Source organism: Takifugu flavidus, chromosome 17 (assembly GCF_003711565.1).
Source record: "Takifugu flavidus isolate HTHZ2018 chromosome 17, ASM371156v2, whole genome shotgun sequence".
In the NCBI taxonomy this organism is placed as follows: domain Eukaryota; kingdom Metazoa; phylum Chordata; class Actinopteri; order Tetraodontiformes; family Tetraodontidae; genus Takifugu; species Takifugu flavidus.
In genome coordinates this window covers 9,291,582-9,313,339 of record NC_079536.1, presented here as the reverse complement: position 1 = coordinate 9,313,339, position 21,758 = coordinate 9,291,582, and the positions used below count along the sequence as shown (strand labels likewise).

The 21,758-nt window shown below is 40.9% G+C and overlaps 1 protein-coding gene across 4 annotated transcripts in view; it reads right to left on the bottom strand.

Moving 5' to 3' along the window:
- Positions 1-1,337: 1,337 nt before the first annotated feature.
- stau2 (staufen double-stranded RNA binding protein 2) overlaps positions 1,338-21,758 on the bottom strand; it is a 63,708-nt gene continuing 43,287 nt past the window's right edge. For 3 of the 4 annotated variants that reach the window (XM_057013617.1, XM_057013619.1, XM_057013618.1), the window contains exons 14-15: positions 3,408-3,473; positions 1,338-2,723 (exon numbers count right to left, since the gene is read on the bottom strand). In XM_057013617.1, coding sequence (XP_056869597.1) covers positions 2,688-2,723; positions 3,408-3,473 — 102 coding nt within the window. In that variant the 3' untranslated portion in view covers positions 1,338-2,687. Of the gene's footprint in view, positions 2,724-3,407; positions 3,474-5,165; positions 5,215-21,758 lie in introns of all 4 variants that reach the window. The other variant, XR_008946948.1, reaches the window with a different exon arrangement.

Genomic DNA, 21,758 nt, shown 5'->3' with positions numbered 1-21,758 from the left:
GTTCCCCAGACTCCAAATGTATGCTTGTCTGCCTTGAGTGATTGAGGCTGGATAAAGTTGTTCAATGGTGTTTTAGCTGGAATGCGGCTGCGGTGACGGTCTGGACCCCCCCTCCCCAACATACACACACACTTCAATCCTCTTAACACACCTCCAATTTAGAGGACTTCAATGGGACCAATGGAACATAATTCAGATGGGGAAAAAAAAAATCAATGGCGTTAGCGTGGCATGAACTAGCTCTGTATCCCCAATGACTTTTTTCTATTTTGGGCACCAAGGTTCACCTCCAATATTGGCTGGACAGGACAAAGTAATTCATCTGGGGTTAAACATGGCCTCAAGCTGCTCTGCCACTACCTGAACAGGCTTCTGGAATAGAGATCTGATGCTAATGTGTGTGAACAGCCTTGGCGGTCCTCAGTAGTGAACAGATGTAGTTGCCAGCTGAGTCAATTACTCAGGGAAGCTGAATTAGACTACCATCGTCCTGCTTGCTCGTTCATCTTATTAATGGTTGGACGGTGGTGTGGTGCTGCCGAGGTGCTGGAGTCACAAAAAAAGGCGACGGAAAGATTCTGCACCCTTTCACTGCATCTGAAGAATGCTAAAAATGATATCCCATTTGGACATCAAGGGATTTCTTTCATTGGTAGAGTGAGGTCTGATTTCATTCTGCATTTAGATGAAGGCAAAAGTGTGAGACTTTTCGACCACACGGGTGAAGGTCTCCTCAGAGCGCAACACCTCAGATTGTACTATCAATACTCAAATCAACAAATTCGTATTTATTATTGCACCAGCCCACATTCTCTTATTCAGAATGACCACTAACTTGTATGAGCTACATTCTATTACTGATTTCTGTGAATATTGTTTAGCATTTGTGAGGTTAAAATGTTTACAAAGGCAAGGTAAAAACTACTTTAGAATGGTAATAAATGAGAAGGCCATTGTTTAGACTTAAGGTTTGGCCCTGAGGTGTAATTTAAGTCAGAATCTTGAGTTAATAAACCCAAAACAAAACAAAAAAAAAAAAATCGCAGACTGAAGTTAATAAAATGTCCTTGAAAATCCTTGCAAGTTTGTGAAAAAATAAAATAAAATAATTGGCCTTGGATCCAATTCTGTCCTTACTGGGTACTCCACCTGGAAGTCACTGCAAGGTTCTTGATTTTAGTGAGCAGAAACCCTAAAGCAACTTTACAGCGTTGATTTTGCATCGTTGCTGGTGTGATATGATAAGTCACTTGGAGTCCTCAGGAACTGTTTTAATTGGTGTTACCTAGCTTCATTGAGGATTTTGCACTCCCATTCAGTAGACAATGAAAGGCAAGTTTTTCTCACATGAACTGAGGTGTTTTTACTGCATTTCAGTAACATAAACAGCCTTATTACAGATTGTACTTACAGTGAAGAACTAGACGCATCCTCAATGTCAGTGAACAAAGTGATTCAGAGTGGCCTTCATGGACAAGGAGCCATGCAAACTGGACGCAAGTGCTCTCTGCTCAAAAGGGGCACTGCAGAATGCAGACATTAACAGCACCCAGTTGATGCCTCAGTGGGTCAACACAACACACAATGGGTGTAGATGTGATCGACAGAACTGTGGAGAGTGGAGGGGTGGGGGACTCTACTGACACAGAAATCATTGGACTGGATAGTCCTCATTCATTGGAGGACATTTAGTCACACCCCGCACAAAAACTGGAGAATGTGCATGGAAAACAAACGAGTCAGTGTCAATCTGACTGGCCTTGCCCTTTTTTTTTTTCTTATTCTTAAAAATATAAACACTGCTTTTTGTCAGATGCTCCAGTGATGCTTTGCCAATGTGGGGGTCATGTCAAAAAGGCAGGTTAGCCTTCCCGGGAAGTAAAGATTAATCCATCCATACCTCCTGGGTGGTCAACATGAGCATTGCTAAAAGACCTTTTTGTTCACATTAAAATTCTCTTTTGCTTTAAGTATTTTTTTTTTTTTTTGGGAATATGATACTCTTGCAAGTCATACACATCCATATAGATTACTTTTTTGTGTTTTTTCTTTAAACGTCAGCATACAAGTTAAGCTGGGTGACTATATATGAAGACAACAACTACAACTTTCACAGCACTGGCATTGGTTAATTTTAAATACAGTACTAAAGCATTATTAGATTAATAAAATCAAATTTAAAAAAAAAAATATATATATAAATCCCCCAGAAAAATAAGCTACTGTACGCAAGTTGGTTTCTCCCCTAAAACAATTCTTTTGTACTTCAATGTCATGATGTACATATTTGTTTTAACCATACCAACAGATATTGATCCAAAGGAAAATGCATGTATTTATTCTGCCACTTTGGATTTCCCTTGATTCGTCATACAGTACCACGTATTTATCTCGTAGGCTTTCTTTTTATCGGTTAATGTTTCCAAACCCTGAAATCATCATTAAACGTGTTAGAATAGCGTTGTCTTCACATAGACTCAGGTAATGGTGCTTTTAGTCATTTCTTGGTGTACATCCACCCTATTGCATGTTGACAGGTTTTGCAGGATACAGTGGCAATCATGTTTTTTTGGGGGTGGGAGGTTGCAGTCAGAGACAGATTTGTGTATATAGGAATGGATGTCAGCTCCCAGACAACAGCCTTTGAATCCTTGCAGACCTGAGTGGTGGTGCCTGAGTTAGTCTGTTTAATGTCCGTCCTTCCTCCCACATGGTTCACTAGTCTGAAAGGACAAGCAGAACTGTGTCAGAGAAGATCCTGAGCAAAATTTCCGACAAACCAGTCCTTGGACAGCTGTTTACTGAGCAACCATTTTAAAATACTGTTCTTGGAGAAGAAACCTTCCAAAGAAAGTGACAGCGCTGCTACTCCAGACACTTAACAAGTCCTTGACCTCAATCTGGAACTGATTATCTATCACTCCTGTTCTGTGGACTTCATCCAAAAGAACGACAAAATAACAGGAGTTACGAAAGGTGCAGCACCTAGAACTTTTCTTTATTTACAATTCAGACTACAGCATCTGAATGTGATGATGAAAAGTGAGCTAAAACGAGTTACTGTTTTTTATTCACAGCCTGGGAAGAGAAAGCAAAGAAGACATCTTGTCCCTTTTTCCCCCCCAGAGCACACCTGTTATAATACTCGATAATCACTCTAGTGTTGGTTGATTTGCTGCCTGGTGTCCATGAGCTTTGTGGAAGAGTGATGACTTTAGTTCTTTCATATTTCTCACATGTTTAACAGTAATTGCGATTGATAAGTGATTTTATTTATATTTGATCTTAAGGGACACAGAAACATCTGTGCCCTCACTAAACAAACATCTGTCAGTCTGGATGAAGTTAAAGCCAGTTGGGGAGCATCCAGGGTCTGCATGACTGATGTGACCCGCGTCCTACTGTACCTTGACAGGGCCGTCCACTGGGTCCAGTCCCTGCTCCGACAGCTGTTTCAAGGCACTTAGAGCAGCCTGAGAAAGGGAGACAACAACATATGGTTGAGTGAGCGGGATGGGGAGGGAGAGAAACAGGGTGCGAGGAGAGTGAGTGTCACCCTTCAGCTGCTTTTCAAATAACACTTATGCTGGGAAACCTGATGCCAGCAGGACACTTTCCCTTGCACTCTGTGTTGTCTTTGGCTCCTCTGCACTGACTGTTTATCCAGTCTGATTGGGTTAAACATTTCCACTTTATGTTTTGATTATTCACAATCATGACTAGTAATTTAATGCCATGCCATTAAAATAATAATACATCAGTGAATTTTTGTAGCGAGCTGTGGTAATTTTCTGGAACTTTGTGCCAATCGTTGGTCAAAAATGCTGTGATGTAACCTCCTTCCTTCTCATTGTCTGCCTGTCGTCTATGCCAGCCAGAGGGGCTGATGGTGATGTGAGGAGAGTCCGGTCTGCTATCATAATATACACAACATGTGAGTCAAGAGGTGCAGTGGGGCCTGACACACATGAAATTAAGTGGGACTGGGAGATAAAGTAAATAACATATGAAACCTGAGCCTGTTTGGGGAAAGAGTTGCTGACACTTGTACGGGATTACGTCAAATATGACGCTTCAAGACAAGCACTCGGCTCTACTATTATTTCCAATTGATGTCCAGAACAGAAAGCACCTAAAGGCCGTAAGAGTCGGTTCGTCATATGTATGACAAAGGCCACAAAACTCAGTATCAGAAGAGAATGTTGGAGCACAGTAGGAAAGGACACAGGATAATAATATAAGGCAGACACGCTGACACATACCAAATGCCCTGGAGATTGTTGGAAGAGTGTCAGATCGTCTTCATTTTTGGTGTGTAACGCAATAGATTTCCTTGCCCCCCCTCCCCGATTTCAAAAGATCTCTCGCTGCCCAACATGAGACATCATTCTGCTAGGATAATCTGCTCATATCCAGGACTAATACGGACGGTAAACCTTCTTCCCCCCCCCATGTAGACCGGTTCTACCTGATATCTGGCAGAAGTGAAGCCAGGGGGACGGGGAGGGCACATCTCTGGGTCTACAACAACTCTCCTTGAGGTTACAATCTGAGACAACTCACAAGACGGACTTTCTACAACTTTCTAAACCCGGACTTTTAGACGCATCTGGTTCTATACTTTTCAAAACTCAGCTGGATCTGTTTCACTCCATCACCGGGTAATCAGAGGTGAGATAAGAAATCCACAGCTCTGCTTAACAGATGAGTGAGGTGCAAAGACTTCATTATGAAGCACACAACATTCATCGGCATTCTGTTTTCACTAGTTATATCAGCAACGCTGAGATAGTGGAGTATCCGCAAACTAAGATGTAATTTGGGTCTCTCAGACACACAGACTGAGACATGTGTGGGAAAAATCTGTATTTATGCAGAGGATGGAGGAAAATGTTAATTATGGCCAAATCCCGAAGGAAAATAAATCCTACAGAGGGTTGACTTGTCTGGATGGAATGTGATGCAGAAAGGAGGATGTTACACACTTAGCTGCGTGCATGCAACTTTAATTATTTTCAAAGCATTTGACTTGAGATTATGAGTAACATAAACCAGGAATCACAATTTATGACCCACAAAGGTCAAAATCTGGATTGTGTCTTACAGGTACTGATATTTCTGGAATAATATGGAGGCATGAAAAACTGATACTCTTGGGTTATTACCTAAAGCCAGTCTCCAGAGACTCAGAAATCAGCTGGAGCCCCTCCAAGTCTGCAACACAAAAATTTAATGAGCAAATGTGTTTTGTTTTTTTCCTCTGTGAAGCTCTGGCTGACAGAAAGATTTAGAGCTCGAATATACCTGCAGAGATTTAAGGTGATAACCCTGTAGAACATGACAGTATGACAGGAGGCACGTTTTACCAATTCCACTGTAATTAAGAATAAATCATCATATGTGCTCAAAGGGTCTTATTCAGCACATACATAGTCCCTTGCTCCCCCTTGACCATCTTGACTACTTAACACATATAATGAAACACAAAAAGTGATTAAGATAACAGCAAATGCCAAAGGAGTCTGGTTATTTTAATATACAACGCATTAATAGGTCAAAACTGATAATTAACAGAGTTCCACTAATTGCTATTACTTACTGGATAATAAATCGTATTCACAATCCTGCTTGTTGTATCTGATCAGTTTTGAAGTGTTCTCTCCCTGAGTAAATATCAAAAACCCATCTGTTGGTGGGTGCTGGTGGTGACTTCAAATAAACAGCCATAAATCAGGGGGCTTGACGGTGGCAGCCCTGCTGATATACGACATGCAGGCAGGCAGAAGGGCTTGGGCACCTTAGAACAGGACACTGAGCTTAGGAAAATACTGGTATATCTGTGGGAATGACAGCCAGGGAGATCATTATTTTACGAATGAGATAAGCTGACCATCATTAGAGGTAGCTGCTGCTCCACTGCATTAACACTGAAAGAGTGTGTTTAGTTTGAGGCTTCAACATGCAAGGTGAAGCTATTCTAGCTTGGTCAGGGCACAGAGAGCAGAAGGAGGTTAAGTGCTCCACTACATTAACACAGAGAACCTTCACATACCCGGCCCGTTTCTGTTGTTGATGTTGAGGAAGTGGTGTGGTCCATCTCTATTTTAATGTCATTGGCCTCACCAGATTCAGTTCTGTTGATAGACTCAAACATCTAATTAGCACTTGAATGCCCTTGCATCATCAAGAATAAAAGGAAAAGGAGCTGCACTGCAGTAATGTTGTGCAATCTTTGTGTGAATGAATTTACAATAAACGGAGTGAACAACTGCTAAAATCACCCTCGTCTCTCTCGTCACAGTTATCAGCATTAATCCAAACGTGGAGGCTGGGATTGAGAACCCTGCCATCACTCCACAAATGGACTAATTAATCCATCTTCCGTTTTGACCCAGTTCAAAGGCTTGAACAAACAGTGGTCGAATGTGATGCCACTGAAGGACTGGGACCACGGCTGAACTCCTGATGCGTAGTGACAAGGGCAGCTCATTTTTCTGGACCTGCTGCGCTCTTAATGGCTTCTCCAACAGAGGCTTCACCTCCATCAGCAGCTTGGCCAAACAAAGACACAGTCCCACAGGAATCCCCGATGAATCTGATGGATGGATGAGGTTAGCTCAGATTGCTGGACGGTTGAATTATACGAAGCAAAGACATTTGGGGATGATGGCAGGATAAAAGGTTGATAAAAAAAATGAAAATCAAGACAAGAAAGAGACAGCACAAATCTCTTACAGAAACTGAATTTGAAACAAAACTAAAAGTCGATGTTAAAAAGGTCCAGAGAGAAGACTCAAAGGGAATCTTCTGTCAGTCAATCTCCATCACAAAACCCTTTGGCCTTTGGCAGCCATCAAAGGCCTCAGGGAAGTCCTAATGAGGTGAAGACCACCAACATATCACACAGTCTTGCATACCGTACTTACATCTCTTTTCTCCTCCAAGTAAGAGGAGAAGAAGAAAGGGATACACTAGCCTTGTTTGCATGTTCTCCTGGCTTTATCAGATCTGACGCTGCCCCTGCTCTGCTGGATGCCAAACAAAAGTATAGAGCCTAGCTAAAGGCTTAACCTGACGACCTGTTCTCCATAGTGGAGCGTTGTATTCCTCTACTCAATGAGCAGATCTAAACTCCTGTGGCTTCCTCTAGGTCTCTACAGTCAAGACTATTCCAAACCCAATTCCAGGCCAAGAGCATCATTGTGAGCTTCCCCTTCTTTCTTTGATGTTGCTTTATTGAGAAAGTCGTGTGTTTAGACTTACATATTTTTGGCAAAACCAGCTCTCAATATGCAGCAACATAAACACATGTTGGAGATTACAATTTAAAGAGTGGTGTTTTTTGCATGGATATCCTGATGTCAGTAGTAGCTGAAATCTTTCATGAGCTTCCCCAAACATTTACTTTCATAAATGCTGATGTGGTCAGAGAAAGGGACACATTTTAAACAGACGTGGATGCTCAAACTGATGGTTTGTATTTCCCCAACTGTATAATCACCATTTTTACTCTACAATAATGCGCGGACACCTGGTTTTAATAGATTCCAGATTAGTCTGACTAGTGGCAGGTATCCGATTCTGCAAGGCAGGGGGAACTCAGGCAATGAAGAGGATGCGAGACAGCTTCTGATGAGGATGATCTAAGAGACTCCCACTAGACTAAACAATGACCATGGTGGATTTCAAACAGGGTGTTTTACAGGGAGGATCTGGGAAGTTAGAAAAATGAGTGCCCTGTTGTCAGAAAAGTACTGGAGCTGGATATATTGTTCTGAATAGGGCTTGTTCTGTTTTCAAAAGGCCATATAAAACTTTGACAGTGCTCCCTCTTTTTACACTCACTCCCCAAAGCACAAAGAAATATGAGATACCAGGGGGAAGAAATCCCAGTCAGCTTTTTGTCCTGTGTTAACCCTCTTGTCACTAGAATGTCATATCACATCTTTCTTTCATATACCACACCATGCTTTGCTCTGATCAATCCATTTTAAAAAAAAAAAAAATCTATTGCAGATTTTCTTGTTTCCTTCCATCACCCATTCTTGGGCTTCTTTCCATCCCTTGGCTTTCACTTGCTGTGAATTCATCTTCCTCCTACCCACATCAAAAACCTGGACAGGGATTGCCTCACCATTCCCGGGTAGCTCGTGGAGAACACCTGTGTTTGCCTGGGTGCTGGCACAGAGTGGGTCCATTTGAATTCCAGTGCAATGTGTACATGGAATCATCATGATATACAGAGAAAATACACTTGGCCCCTCACTTCAAATCTCTTCCTCACGCTCTCTCTAGATTTCACACCCTTTTCCTCATCACATGTGCTGATAAAAGAGGCAGTGTGTAACAAATGGTTGCCTGAATCACTTCTTTTTAAACACTGTGTTGACTGTAAAGGCTGATCTAGTCAACTAACTACTTGGCCATGTGTTCATGCTGCCACATTACGGACATTGGAGTTCCTGCAGTGGACAGTACCGTTTTCTTTTTCAAGTCCCCAGGCCTAAAATAAGTGCTTGGCCAGGCTTGGTGGGTAACAGAAATGCGGCCCCCCACGGGAGTGAGCCTTTGCCGACATGGAAGGCCATAAATAATAGCCCAAGGCGTAGCGCCATGTCATGCGTCATTTGGGGCGAGAGACCTGTTTTATCCCTTCCCATCACTGTGCTGCTGAGGATGGCACCTCCTATGGCGTAACACAAAACATATGGGCAGAGAGTGAGGGGTAGAAGCATCTCGGCATACCATACTGATGCCTTGTCAGCAGCCCTTCTGAGAGAAAAAACAGATACAGCCTCAGAGACCTCTTTGATACAGCTGTGATAGAATACCATGATTAAATTATAGCAAGAAATGACTGAACAATATAGTTTCAATATAGTAATCCAGGTCAAGAAAAAGAGGCCAGAGGGCAGAGAAAGTATGACAATTTCCCTTTTCACCGAAAGAAGATGACGCATTTTCTCTGTAAAAAAAATTCCACCCAGAGGAAGTTACGTAGACAAAGCCCGTCTTCTCTTTATACTTGTAATTCATTCCAAGGGGCGCTTATGAATCACTAAGTATTGCAGAAGAGATCTAGAGCTTGAAGAATTACTCAGTGAAGGAACATTTGACTGTGAAGATATTGGGCAAGAGAAAAATCTATTCCAGTCACTGACTTCAAACTTCAGACTAAGCTAAAAAGCAAAGAAAGACAATTTCATCACTTCACACAATCAATCCGTCCAAACAAAGATGAAACCCTAACACTATTCAGGGTAAAATGGCTCTTTATGAATTATGCAATGAGCCACGGTAATTCCATTCATATTTTCTGCTTTGCATGTCAAACTGTTAAGTCACAAGGGTACCGTCTGCAAAAGCTCCAGAATAATGAAAAAATATGAGTGAAAGGAGCTCATCAAACATTTTGCTTATAAACAAGCTTATAAAATTCTGAACAACTGGACTCAAATTGACCAAGGGAGGAAAAAAAAAAACTATGAGAAGTAAAGCCTCAGACACTCGGTGTTTTAACAGTGGCATGATAGTGATCTCTCTCAAGGGACATCCCTTTTCTCTTTTTTGTGCTTCCTAATCTGCTTTCATTGCCCTTTTTTCCTGCAGCACAGAAAGACCAAAAGATTATTTAAAATGTTCCACTTCCTAATGTTTCTACATAAATAATTGTTGAAATAATTGTATTTTCTACAAGGACCAAATAAGTGAGGTGATAAAAACTTACTAGTATTGCCGTGATTGGGAAATTGTGGCTTTACTGGGTGGATAAAAGATGTAGTAAAAAGTGTAAAGTATCGGGCCATGAAATAACCCCCCCCTTTTTTTCCTGACAGACCAAGGTAGTGAATATGTAGACAGCAGGTCTGAAGGACAAGGACATGTGGTAACTGAACACACAGACAGACAGCGTTTAACACCTTATTCATAATTCTTTTTGTCCTTTTTAGCTCTCTTTAGATTCATAAAGCTCTGAATTTAAATCTGAGGATGCACCAGGTCAGTGTTTGTAAAAACATGGTACGGTGTTTTATAATTTGTTATGGATTCCCACAAGGATTGTGGCTGGTTCTCATTATCCATGCTTGTTTTGCTAATAGGTTGTAGATGGATATGTGTTTCGAGTGATGGGAGTCAACAGAAATCCATCGAAATCCACTGGGAGGGTTGCTGGATTTGACGTCCTTTGAAGGCCTCTTCCATGTTTCTATAGCAACTGGCTGTGTATCCTGTCATTACAGCTTACACACAGGGCATGTTTACAGAGAACAATAAATTCCAGCGTGCTTATATCAAGAAGCAGAGCAAGACTTCAAATTGGAGAAACACACTAGACTGTGCTAAATTGGTTATATTTGCTAAAGAAGAATGAACACTTAATCCTGCTTGAAGTTGTTTTTACAAGCCGCCTCACACATTTTACAATGTGGTAAACAGACCGTAAACATCAGGAACGTGCTGCACTTTAAAGGGTAATTAAGACACAGCTAATTGCATTGTGGAGAATAAATCTGAGAGGGATGCCGTAAAGGTAAGAGCAGAGGGACAAACCAGGCGCCACCATTTTTCTTGGAGTAGAAAGGTAAAATGTGTATGTTTGGGCAAAGTAGGAAGTGGAGGTAGAAATAGAGACAGAGTCTCAGGAGAATAAGTGGCCTCTAAAATAAATGTTTAAGTAACTATGCTACATTAGAACTTTCACTAAAAAGAATGCACAATAAATCATAGGGAAAGTCATAGCATGTGTGCGCGTGTGGGAAATGCAGCAGAGACTAAACACCTTCCTCTTGTGTACATGTACACCTAACCATGTGCGATGAAAACACAATTTCCCTCCATTCATGGTTAATTGTGGTGTCCATTCTGTAGAAGCATAAATGCTCCCTGATTTTATGATGCTCTGGGGGTTCCTGTCCTCGGGGTATCTAAACAGAAACTCCACAAATTCATTTTGGATTAAAATTTGTCTTTCTGAATTTGTTAACAAAGTTTGGGGGCATCTAAATTAAACTGACTGTAACATACACAGAAAACTCTCTTGAATATTATGAAAAGAAAGCAAATATTAGATAAGGGCATGGACTCATAAGATATGACCGAGGGAATGGATGAAAAATATAAGAACTGAATATTAAAGATTTAATAGATTTTCTAAATTTCTAAAAACAAATTTGATTTTGAAAAGATTTGTGCAACTGCAGTAAATCTAAATATAAACATTATTGTTCGGGTCCTGTTCTTACTAATTCCACTAATTAAAAGTCCACAAAAGCAACAACACTGCCATCAATAACAATATGTTTGACCAATGATAAACTGAGTCCTTGCAAATAAAGCGTATTAAAATGTAACACAGTTAAGTGTGTAACAGTTTGGAGAGCATAAGCTAGTGACTGACACAATACACTGGTGTAGGCCACCTACATCTTTACACAGTTTATTGTTTGGGGCCTGAGAATGTGCTGGCTTCAGGATGAGATGAAAGTTGCTGCAGTAGGAAGGAGGAGTGGGGGTGCAAAAGGGGTCTCAGACAGCTAGATAAACATTCTCCAGTCGCTACGCTAATCTCCGCAACTCCCCATGCGGCCATATACCACTGATCCTCACAGGGGATGTCCAGAACACTGCCGGAGGTGCTGAATTGTGCCAATAAAAAGTCTTCTGCATCCATAATTACATTTGCATGAAAGAGAAAAATGCCTCCTTGTCTAATTAAAAAATTCAAATGGAAACAGAGTAATGACAGAATCAGAATAAAAAGTTTCATTTAGTCTTTAAAAATGACCCATGCAAAACCACAAACGCAGGTGCTTCTGGTTAAAGAGGGGATGTGTTCATGGCTAATCCGGTAATAGATTCCTGTCTGGAAGCTGTGAAATACTCCGTTGAAATAAAGGGGGCTTATGTCCTCAACTGGACACACTCTTCCCAGTGAGCCACAGATGTCTGGCACCAATGCCACTGCTTTTATTGGGATATTTTATATTAGGCAATAAAAATCCTGATAAGTAACAGTAAATGCTATTATCAAACTAAGCAGACATGACAACCTTCGCAGACTTGAAAACGTGGTGTTAGAAAAAAGCTGTTTTCTCCACAGTTGTCACCATCCGATAGCAAAGTAGAGAAAAAAAAGATTACATTTGCAACTCTTATCTCAGGGACCTTTTCAACAAGGCAAACTATCACTCAGTATCAAATGGCATTAAGTTAATGAGCCAGAGATGCTACAAAGAGCTTGTGCCTCCTATGGGGGTGGGGAGCAAAGAGAGGCGTAACTGGTTGAAAAACCTTTATCCACACCAAATTTGTGCATGTATGGGAAACCTCACACGGTGTGACAAGCACTTAAGGCTACAAAGCTACTGCCAAAACAACTAGCTCCTTTTAGCATGAAGGTGATAATGAATGAATCACATCTGGCTGCCTTAAAGCAATCACACTGGTTTGACGGGTCAAACAAACCAGCATGGAACTCATGTATTTCCATAGATACAATCTTTAAAGTTATGGTATACTCATTTTCTGCACAAAATAGAAAACATATTTATATAAGTGAAAGAAAGGCATTTAATAAGGAAATTTGAATATGCATTTAAGTAGAGAATTCATTTCCTTAAAAAAATACAGGTAATTATGTTATATATTCTGAAAATCCTTACAAGATTAATTAGGATTTAAAAAATTAGACAAGACAAAAATGTGTGCTGCAGAAGACTTAGTGTACTGGATGTATTGTATTTTTATGTTTTATTTTGTTGTATGTTACCTTCCCTTCTCTAATTCCCTCCAAAAGGTTTATCTGTGCATGTTAATGTGTTTATTTTAATCTCTGAGAGCATCTAATCCCAATCGGGAAGGGACAATTGCTGTGACACGATTACATGTATTAAAAAGTCAGGCACCATGTCAGCCCTAAATAAACATGCCTGTGTTCCAACTTCTGTTCTAAGATGTTACTTGGAGCCTTTGGTGCTGATGCCAGATTCCAATAAATCCATACATCTTCATCCCCTGCTTTCATCAATCTTCTGTACCCACACATCAAGATTGCTGATGCATCACTAAATCACTCTCTCACTGAATCATTTACCCCCCCTCCATCATTCTTTCACTACCTCTCTCTTCTCCAATCATACTCTAATCTGCCGGTCTGAAAGGTGTTTCCTGAGGAGTGCATGCGGGAAGACAACCGTGAGTGATGGATTGCTTCAAGGTTTGATTCAAGTTGTCCGCTCTTCGGTGCGGGAACAGGGTGGGGTTGGGTAAGTTCAGCAGCAGGGGTGAAATAGGTTTGACAGGAGTGCCGGGTGAGGTGGGTTTGGGGAGGGAGGGAGGGAGGGAGAGGCATCCATGACTGCTTGCTCTGGTCCCCTTTTTCACATAGTTCTGCCTAAAGAAGCGGAAATACACGTCTGGAACCAAAGGAGATTTCCAACACTTTTTTTTCTTAAAAATGCCTAGATCACGATTCCGAGCAAATCGAGGCAGTATCAAAGAAGATATACAGTAAACATCACAGAGTGCCAATAGACCTGGGAAGCTTTCCCCTGAACCAAGGTTTCCCTGGGCCTTGTTATCTGGTTGCATTTGCACCACCATTAGGAACCATGAATAAAGGTAATCAGCTTGAAAACAGCATTATTTTCATTCAATTTTTTTTTCTGACAGTTGTACATATGCAGCTGTTAACAGTTTGTTTTGCCTGGCCCCTCCTAAGTCATGCTGAATTTCCTTATTATCTCATAAGGTACGGTAAGGGTCCCTGGCCTAAGGTGCTGGTGCTTCTGTTTCTGACAGTCTCAATTTCCAGTTTCATGAATTTGTAATTGTTTTTTTGAGAGTGTGACCAATCATGTACCTTATAGACATTTTCGACTGTCTTCCTCCTAAAGTGCCAAGTAAAGTGAACAGTAACAGACATGACATTTTAATGACCAAAAGCAAATATGTTGGGCTTTAAATATGTTCGATTATGAGTCAACCAAAATCAAATAAAAAAAGCTTTCTAGTTGCACATACAGTGGGGCAAAAAAGTATTTAGTCAGTCACCAATTGTGCAAGTTCTCCCACTTAAAAAGATGAGAGAGGCCAGTAATTTTCATCATAGGTATACCTCAACTATGAGAGACAAAATGGGGGGAAAGAATCCAGGAAATCACATTGTAGGATTTTTAATGAATTAATTGGTAAATTCCTCAGTAAAATAAGTATTTGGTCACCTACAAACAAGCAAGATTTCTGGCTCTCAGAGACCTGTAACTTCTTCTTTAAGAGGCTCCTCTGTCCTCCACTTGTTACCTGTATTAATGGCACCTGTTTGTTTAACACTATGGCCAAGACCAAAGAGCTGTCAAAGGACACCAGAAACAAAATTGTAGACCTGCACCAGGCTGGGAAGACTGAATCTGCAATAGGTAAGCAGCTTGGTGTGAAGTAATCAACTGTGGGAGCAATTATTAGAAAATGGAAGACATACAAGACCACTGATAATCTCCCTCGATCTGGGGCTCCACGCAAGATCTCACCCCGTGGGGTCAAAATGATCACAAGAACGGTGAGCAAAAATCCCAGAACCACACGGGGGGACCTAGTGAATGACCTGCAGAGAGCTGGGACCAAAGTAACAAAGGCTACCATCAGTAACACACTACGCCGCCAGGGACTCAAATCCTGCAGTGCCAGACGTGTCCCCCTGCTTAAGCCAGTACATGTCCAGGCCCGTCTGAAGTTTGCTAGAGAGCATTCGGATGATCCAGAAGAGGATTGGGAGAATGTCATGGTCAGATGAAACCAAAATAGAACTTTTTGGTAAAAACTCAACTTGTCGTGTTTGGAGGAGAAAGAATGCTGAGTTGCATCCAAAGAACACCATACCTACTGTGAAGCATGGGGGTGGAAACATCATGCTTTGGGGCTGTTTTTCGGCAAAGGGACCAGGACAACTGATCCGTGTAAAGGAAAGAATGAATGGGGCCATGTATCGTGAGATTTTGAGTGAAAATCTCCTTCCATCAGCAAGGGCATTCCAAAACATCACTGCTCTAGAGGAGATCTGCATGGAGGAATGGGCCAAAATACCAGCAACAGTGTGTGAAAGCCTTGTGAAGACTTACAGAAAACGTTTGACCTCTGTCATTGCCAACAAAGGGTATATAACAAAGTATTGAGATGAACTTATGTTATTTACCAAATACTTATTTTCCACCATAATTTGCAAATAAATTCTTTAAAAATCAGACAATGTGATTTTCTGGATTTTTTTTTCTCATTTTGTCTCTCATAGTTGAAGTGTACCTATGATGAAAATTACAGGCCTCTCTCATCTTTTTAAGTGGGAGAACTTGCACAATTGGTGACTGACTAAATACTTTTTTGCCCCACTGTAGATACATTAACATTCCAAAAACAATAGGCCATAAGATATTTGTGAACAAACGAAACACTGTATAGGAAACTGAATGTTTCTTATTGTTCAGAGACTGAAAAATTGTTCTTCCAGGAACAAAGTATAAAGGTTAGTGTTGACAAGTTATCCCTAAATCAAGAGGTAAAACTGGCCCAAAATGGCGAAAAAAAACAACTTTACTGCAAATCCTTATCATTTGAGTAGCATACATAAAATGTATAATTCATCTTCTAATTTATTAATAACATTCTGTGGTGAGTGTTCATTAATCATCCCTTCAATGGATTCTACTTTATTCCTGGGGGAAATGAGTAAATCAAGGCTGTAATGCATCTTTTAATATCAAAAATAATCAGTTTTCTAAGATGTATAACAGCCCTCCTGAATGCTTGATGATCTTGAGTTTCACAGGGACTTGGTTTGTAGGCCACAATGTCCCCTGCTTTTGTTTTTCTTTAGCAGGATTAGCTCTAACGGCAACAGTGCTTATATTTCTGCTTATGACCTGTTGCCATATAGCTGTGGCATGCTTTAATAGGCTTGTCTCAGAGAAACAACCGATGATTACACAGGCCAAATTATCGGGTCGATTCACTCAGCTGTGACTTTATGTTCGACAAATATTAATGGCCCTTTTTCAATGCAGGTTTAATGCGCACTTTTGAAGGGATCCAGTGATTTAGGATATCTGCAGGTGGTGTGTTTGGCACACGATGGCACACACGCACACACCCAGGGCTGACAAGAAAGGAGGTGAGGCTGTCAGACAGCTGCCTTTGTGGTTTGGTAACACCGCTGCAGCACCCTCTGAGAGGAGCACAGCTTTGGGTAACGTCTGTGCACGGTTGGGAAGGACGGACGTCAAATGCAAGACCTGGGGAACAACTCCCCCCACCCACCCCTCTTTTGCTGTCCTTCTAATGGGGGATCCCCTCCATAGGGGATCTCTGAAGACCATCCCAGCACTGAAACAGTTCTGCTGCCACCTTCTTTCACTCTCCTGTCTAAACCTTCAGTCAACTAACCAAAGAAATGAAGGGAGAAATATGGGCAACACGTAAATAAGTGCACTCCTCTTCAATGGTCCTGATTATCACCCCGACAGCCCACTTTTTTAATCCTTTGTTTTGTTTCAGGGCACAACCCCCTTAGAGGAAATTAGATCTAACACTTCACTTATATTGATTGATGTCTAAATTAAATTAATCACAATCAAATATTAATAGTTAATGATTTTAATTATTTTAAGTGTAAAATTATTAATAAATAGGTCAAAAAAAGAAATTCACTTCTTGCGTTAGCTATGTGACATAACGTGATTTTTGCTGCTAAGCAAAGCACTCCTCGCTATAAAAATCACATAATTTTGAGTGCGGAATGAATGCAGAACTAGAGCAGTTTTCTATACAGTGATCCCTCGTTTATTGCGGGAGTTGCGTTCCAAAAATAACACGCGAAAAGTGAAATCCGTGAAGTAGTCAACTTTATTTTTTATTATTATTTTACAATGCAATACTGAACTATAGAATGAAACCAAAAATCAAAACCTGTTTTAAAGCCCAAAATTTGTTTAAAACAATAATTTTAATATAGTAATACAAGGTTGGAAACATTGTCACTCGCGTATTTCCCAGTCCCAGCTGTGCCTCTTCGTCCTGACTCCGCTCCGCTGTAACGTCTGTTTCTACTGAAGGCGCAGGAGTCTTTCTCCGAGAGAAGAACATTGTTATGGGTAGTTGTTGGCGCTCTTTCTTTTTCTGAGCAAGAAGATTTTTATAAACGGATATGCCACCTTCGATTATATTTGAGAACTGCAATGAACGACTCACAAAAAAAATCTGTGAAGCAGCGAAGCCGTGAAAGATGAAACGCGATATAGCGAGGGATCACTGTATACATTATGCAACTACTAGTAACTATTTTAATTTCTCTAACTTCTCTCAGCATAAACACCCAATTATTACCTACTACACTTATTGCAAGCCGCTTAATTGTGTAATTGATCTACATCAGAAACATCAAAACATTATTGTATTGTGGGTGACGGTGAATCTGATTTTTATCCTCATTTCAACCCCGCTTTTTGAAAAAGAAAAAAAAATCTGGGGCATCTAAACTGGGCAACCAATCCTGTCCACATAATTAATTAGCAGGGCATTTCAATGTTTTGTTTCTATATGTAGGAAGTGTATCACCTGACAGCGCTGTGATCTGCGTGTATTTGTAAAATTGACCTAAGATAACAGACAGGAAAAATGGCAAGTATGTGACCAAATGGTGTGAGAGACTTCCACAACAAAATGAGCGTGCTATTTTGTGACTAAACTTGTCATTAGCAGGTTACACAAGAGAGAGGTTTGGTCGTCATTTCCAGAATGCACGTCAAAAACAGACTTTAATTCCAATAAAGTGTGTTCAAGAAATCGCACCAAATCAGCCAAAATGTGCTTTTGCTGCAGGATATCCAAGTAGCCTCAGCTGAAGATCTGGAAGATAAGGCCCCAGGGTCTTGGGGTGACTCAGGTGAGGACATTACTGCACGCAAAGCAACCACGCTCTCCCGCACACGCAATCTCGCTGACACACAGACGTTGAGAGAGTAGTGGCAGACAACAGTCACCTTGTCATTTTCAATCGCAGCCCGCTCATGTACTGAGCAGCGACACCTCAGACACAACTCAGTGGGCCTCAGCCCCCCTGGTGCCGCACTGCCGCCACGGAGGGACTGCCAAAGAGTTCAACTCCGCAGAACAAACAGTACGTAATAATCTTGACTGAAATGTCTTAATATGTTTCTGATTCATGTCCTTGAATTTGGCCTCGTGTTTTACAAATGAAGTGAATGAGTGCACATCTGACATCAGTGCACATTATTATCGAAAAGAGCTGATAGTGTGGGTTTAAAGGGGCTTCTGAGGATCCAGCAAAGAATACCATGGGGAAGGTGTCTTCTTTTTCTATTTGTCATGGCAGGAGTTTTCCCTGCTTAAATTTTGATGGCTATTAACCAAAAATATTTAATTTAAAGCCCCTTTTAATGCATGCTTACAGATTATTCTTGTGTCAAACTCATCTTGGCTGGTGGAGCTATTATGAAGCCCACACAGTGTCTTCAGAAGCACAAACTCGAGCCAGTCCAAGGTCTACCTATCCATCTCTACCTACACCACTTCAAAGAAAAGCATCTATAGACCTGATGAGTTAATAAAAACTCAACATACAGTATAACTCTAAATAACTTGTTTTTTTGCAAATGGACAAACATTTTTAGCTTCCAGCAAATTTTGACTAGCTGCCCGCAGGCGCATGTGTTTGGCAGATGGCACAGAGTACCATATTTTCGCGACCATAAGGCGCACTTAAAAGTCTTACATTTTCTCCAAAATGGACGGGGCGCCTTATAATGCGGTCCACCTTATGTGTGCACCGAGTTCCTAAATCTGTAAATGGTTTTCAGCTTTCACAAAATCTATTTCGGATTAATTTCGGATACAGAAGATGATATACGCGAGAACATTGCTAAATACACGCTAGCATGCATGTTTTGAGCTAGCGTACAGGCATGTTTTACCATGTATGCGCTCTATAATCCGATGCGCCTTATGTATGTGTTAAATACAGAAATAGCACCCGTAACTGAGAGTGCGCCTTTAAATACAGTGCGTCTTATGGTCGCAAAAATACGGTAGATGGCACTTAAGGTCGCAAATATCACTGAGCTGAACACATACAGGCCCTCCAGGAATGCCTGCACAAGGACAAAGATGATGATAACCCAGCACTGCACTGAGTCTTTTTATGTAGGTACTGCTGTGTGTTTGCATCTGTTGATAGAGAGCAGGGGACTATAAAAATCATGGGAATGCTACCTCTGCTCTCGATCATTTATGTTTATTGTGAAGGCTGTTTTCAGGCTTCACACTCAGCTCACGTTACTGTGGTGTATGTGGTTTCTCAATAATAACAAAAATTGCCTTTCTCAAAACTGCAATTATAATTATTTAATATGAGGTTTTCTTAAACACGCAACTGCTACACCGAACAGTTGCTGCTCATGAATTTTCAGTCAAAATCAAAAAAAAAAAAAAAAAAAAAAAAAAAATGATTTGTGGAAGGATCGCAGCTCTAATCATCTATGATTCTGGATTGATTCTTAAACTTAAAAAGTGAAACTTTACTACTGTTTCCTCCATCTTGCCACAGGCATTTGCAGGCTTCTGTACAAAGTTTTGCAGCAAGCTAGAAAATAAAAAGTTACATAATTGAAATTGGTCGATATAACGCTGTCCAATTTAATAATAGCTTACACAAACTGTATTGTTTTGGTGCCATACATATGGCATATACAGTATATATATGGCATATATATTTTACTATATACTGTATTAATTATTGAATGGATAATTGATTATAAATTGATTTAAAATGTGAGATACCCAGAGATTCACATCCCAAGTTATCTTTGCTGTACAGGCACTCATATATATGTATGAAAGCATGTTGAACAAATTGCTTATATAGTGGTCATCATGCATATTTATGTTTATAAATTCATGGAAAATAAATGTTATCCTGAAGATAACTGGCACAGACATACAGCAAATATAAACAATTATTCAGAGACAAATGATGTTTTTTTCATAATTATCATGGAAGATGATATTTGCCCTCATGATTGCCACAATATGATGATATAAGGGTTCTTGCTGGTTTACTGATTTGTTTAAATAACGAGAGTTTGGGGAAAACAATTTTCATTTTACATCATTTTGATCATCTAAAGAAAAGTAGAATGTCTTTTAAGGTTTCAATCACTGTTATTAGCCCCAAAACACCAAAAACAAAGCTATTCAGTGAAAAATGGTATCATTAGATTAATTACTAAAAATGTGTTTTCAGTTAATGCGCAGATGTGTTCTGCATGACGTTCCTCCAGAACACATCACAGGTAATCCTACTGGCCGGTTTAGCATGTCACCAACTACTCATCCTCACAGCTGTGAGTGTTCATGCACAATCACAGAGCCAAAAATGTGATGGCTTGAGTTCTATTTTGGTTAAAAAGTGTAGGGGTTTGGGGTGCTGTTGAGGGCGACCCCTTATTGTTAAATACTCCCTTTGTAGTCGCACTCTCACTGTACTGAAAAAAAGAAAGAGAAAGGCCTTCTCTAACAGTCGGTCATGCCCCAGCGCTCCTGGCAACAACAGGTCCCAAGGACATAGACTTGCCTGGCCTATATCGGCTTGGCTCTCAGTTAGCGGTGGCGACACTAGCCCCCTGTCAGCTGTCCCATTCAGGACTTGGGTCAGACCATTATTAAAGCTTTGAAGACTGCTGAATAAACCGGTGTCCTGTGTTTAGATGATAGAATGTAAGCAACTGGTTTTCTGCTTGGGCAACACGAAACAAAGAAGCTTAATTTGAATATGTGGGAGAGTCAGGGAGAAAACCGGAGAGGGAGGAGAGAGAGACTGGTAATGTGTAGGAGATGTCCTCTCAAATGGGGATTACTTTGATAGCCTGAAAACACTGAACAAATGCCCGCTGTGTGGATGGAACATCAATGACTAAGAAATAATTATGACTGATTATTATAGCAGATGGTTCTGATGCCCTGGTGAATAATACAGTACTAGCCAACAGACAAAGTTTTTCTTATTACCGTATTTTCACGACTATAAGGCGCACCTAAAAGCCTAGAATTTTCTAAAAAATCTACGGTGCGCCTTTTAACCCGGAGCGCCTTTTGTATGGATTACGGTAATATTGGGTAATCGCGGCTACCGTAGTCAGTAGGCGTGGCCGAGGTAACAGCAGTAAATTCAGTCCCAAACCATTTCTGTCTGTAAAGACCCCAAAATGGCTCCTTGCAGAGTTCAAACTGAAGGCTATCAGTCACGCAGTTGAACACGGAAATAGAGCAGCGGCAAGAGGATTTAACGTGAACGAATCAATGGTGCGGAAGTGGAGGAAGCAACAAGACGACCTGCGCCAGGTAAAGAAGACTCAACGGAGCTTCCGAGGAAACAAAGCAAGAAGTGGATTAACAAAGGAACTCCAGCCGCTAGATATTAGTGTCAACGGGGCATTCAAAACTAGACTGCGAACTGCATGGGACCGGTGGATGACGAACGGCGAACACACGTTCACCAAGACGGGGAGACGGCGCCGAGCGTCATACGTCACTATCTGCCAGTGGATCGTAAATGCCTGGGCATCGACCGTGGTCCGAGCTTTCGGGAAGGCAGGGATTGTCACTGAAATGCCAGACAACACCAGCGACACCGACCCTGATGACGACTTTGACGAGACGGAGCCGGCCATGTTGGACGCCGTATTCGCACAACT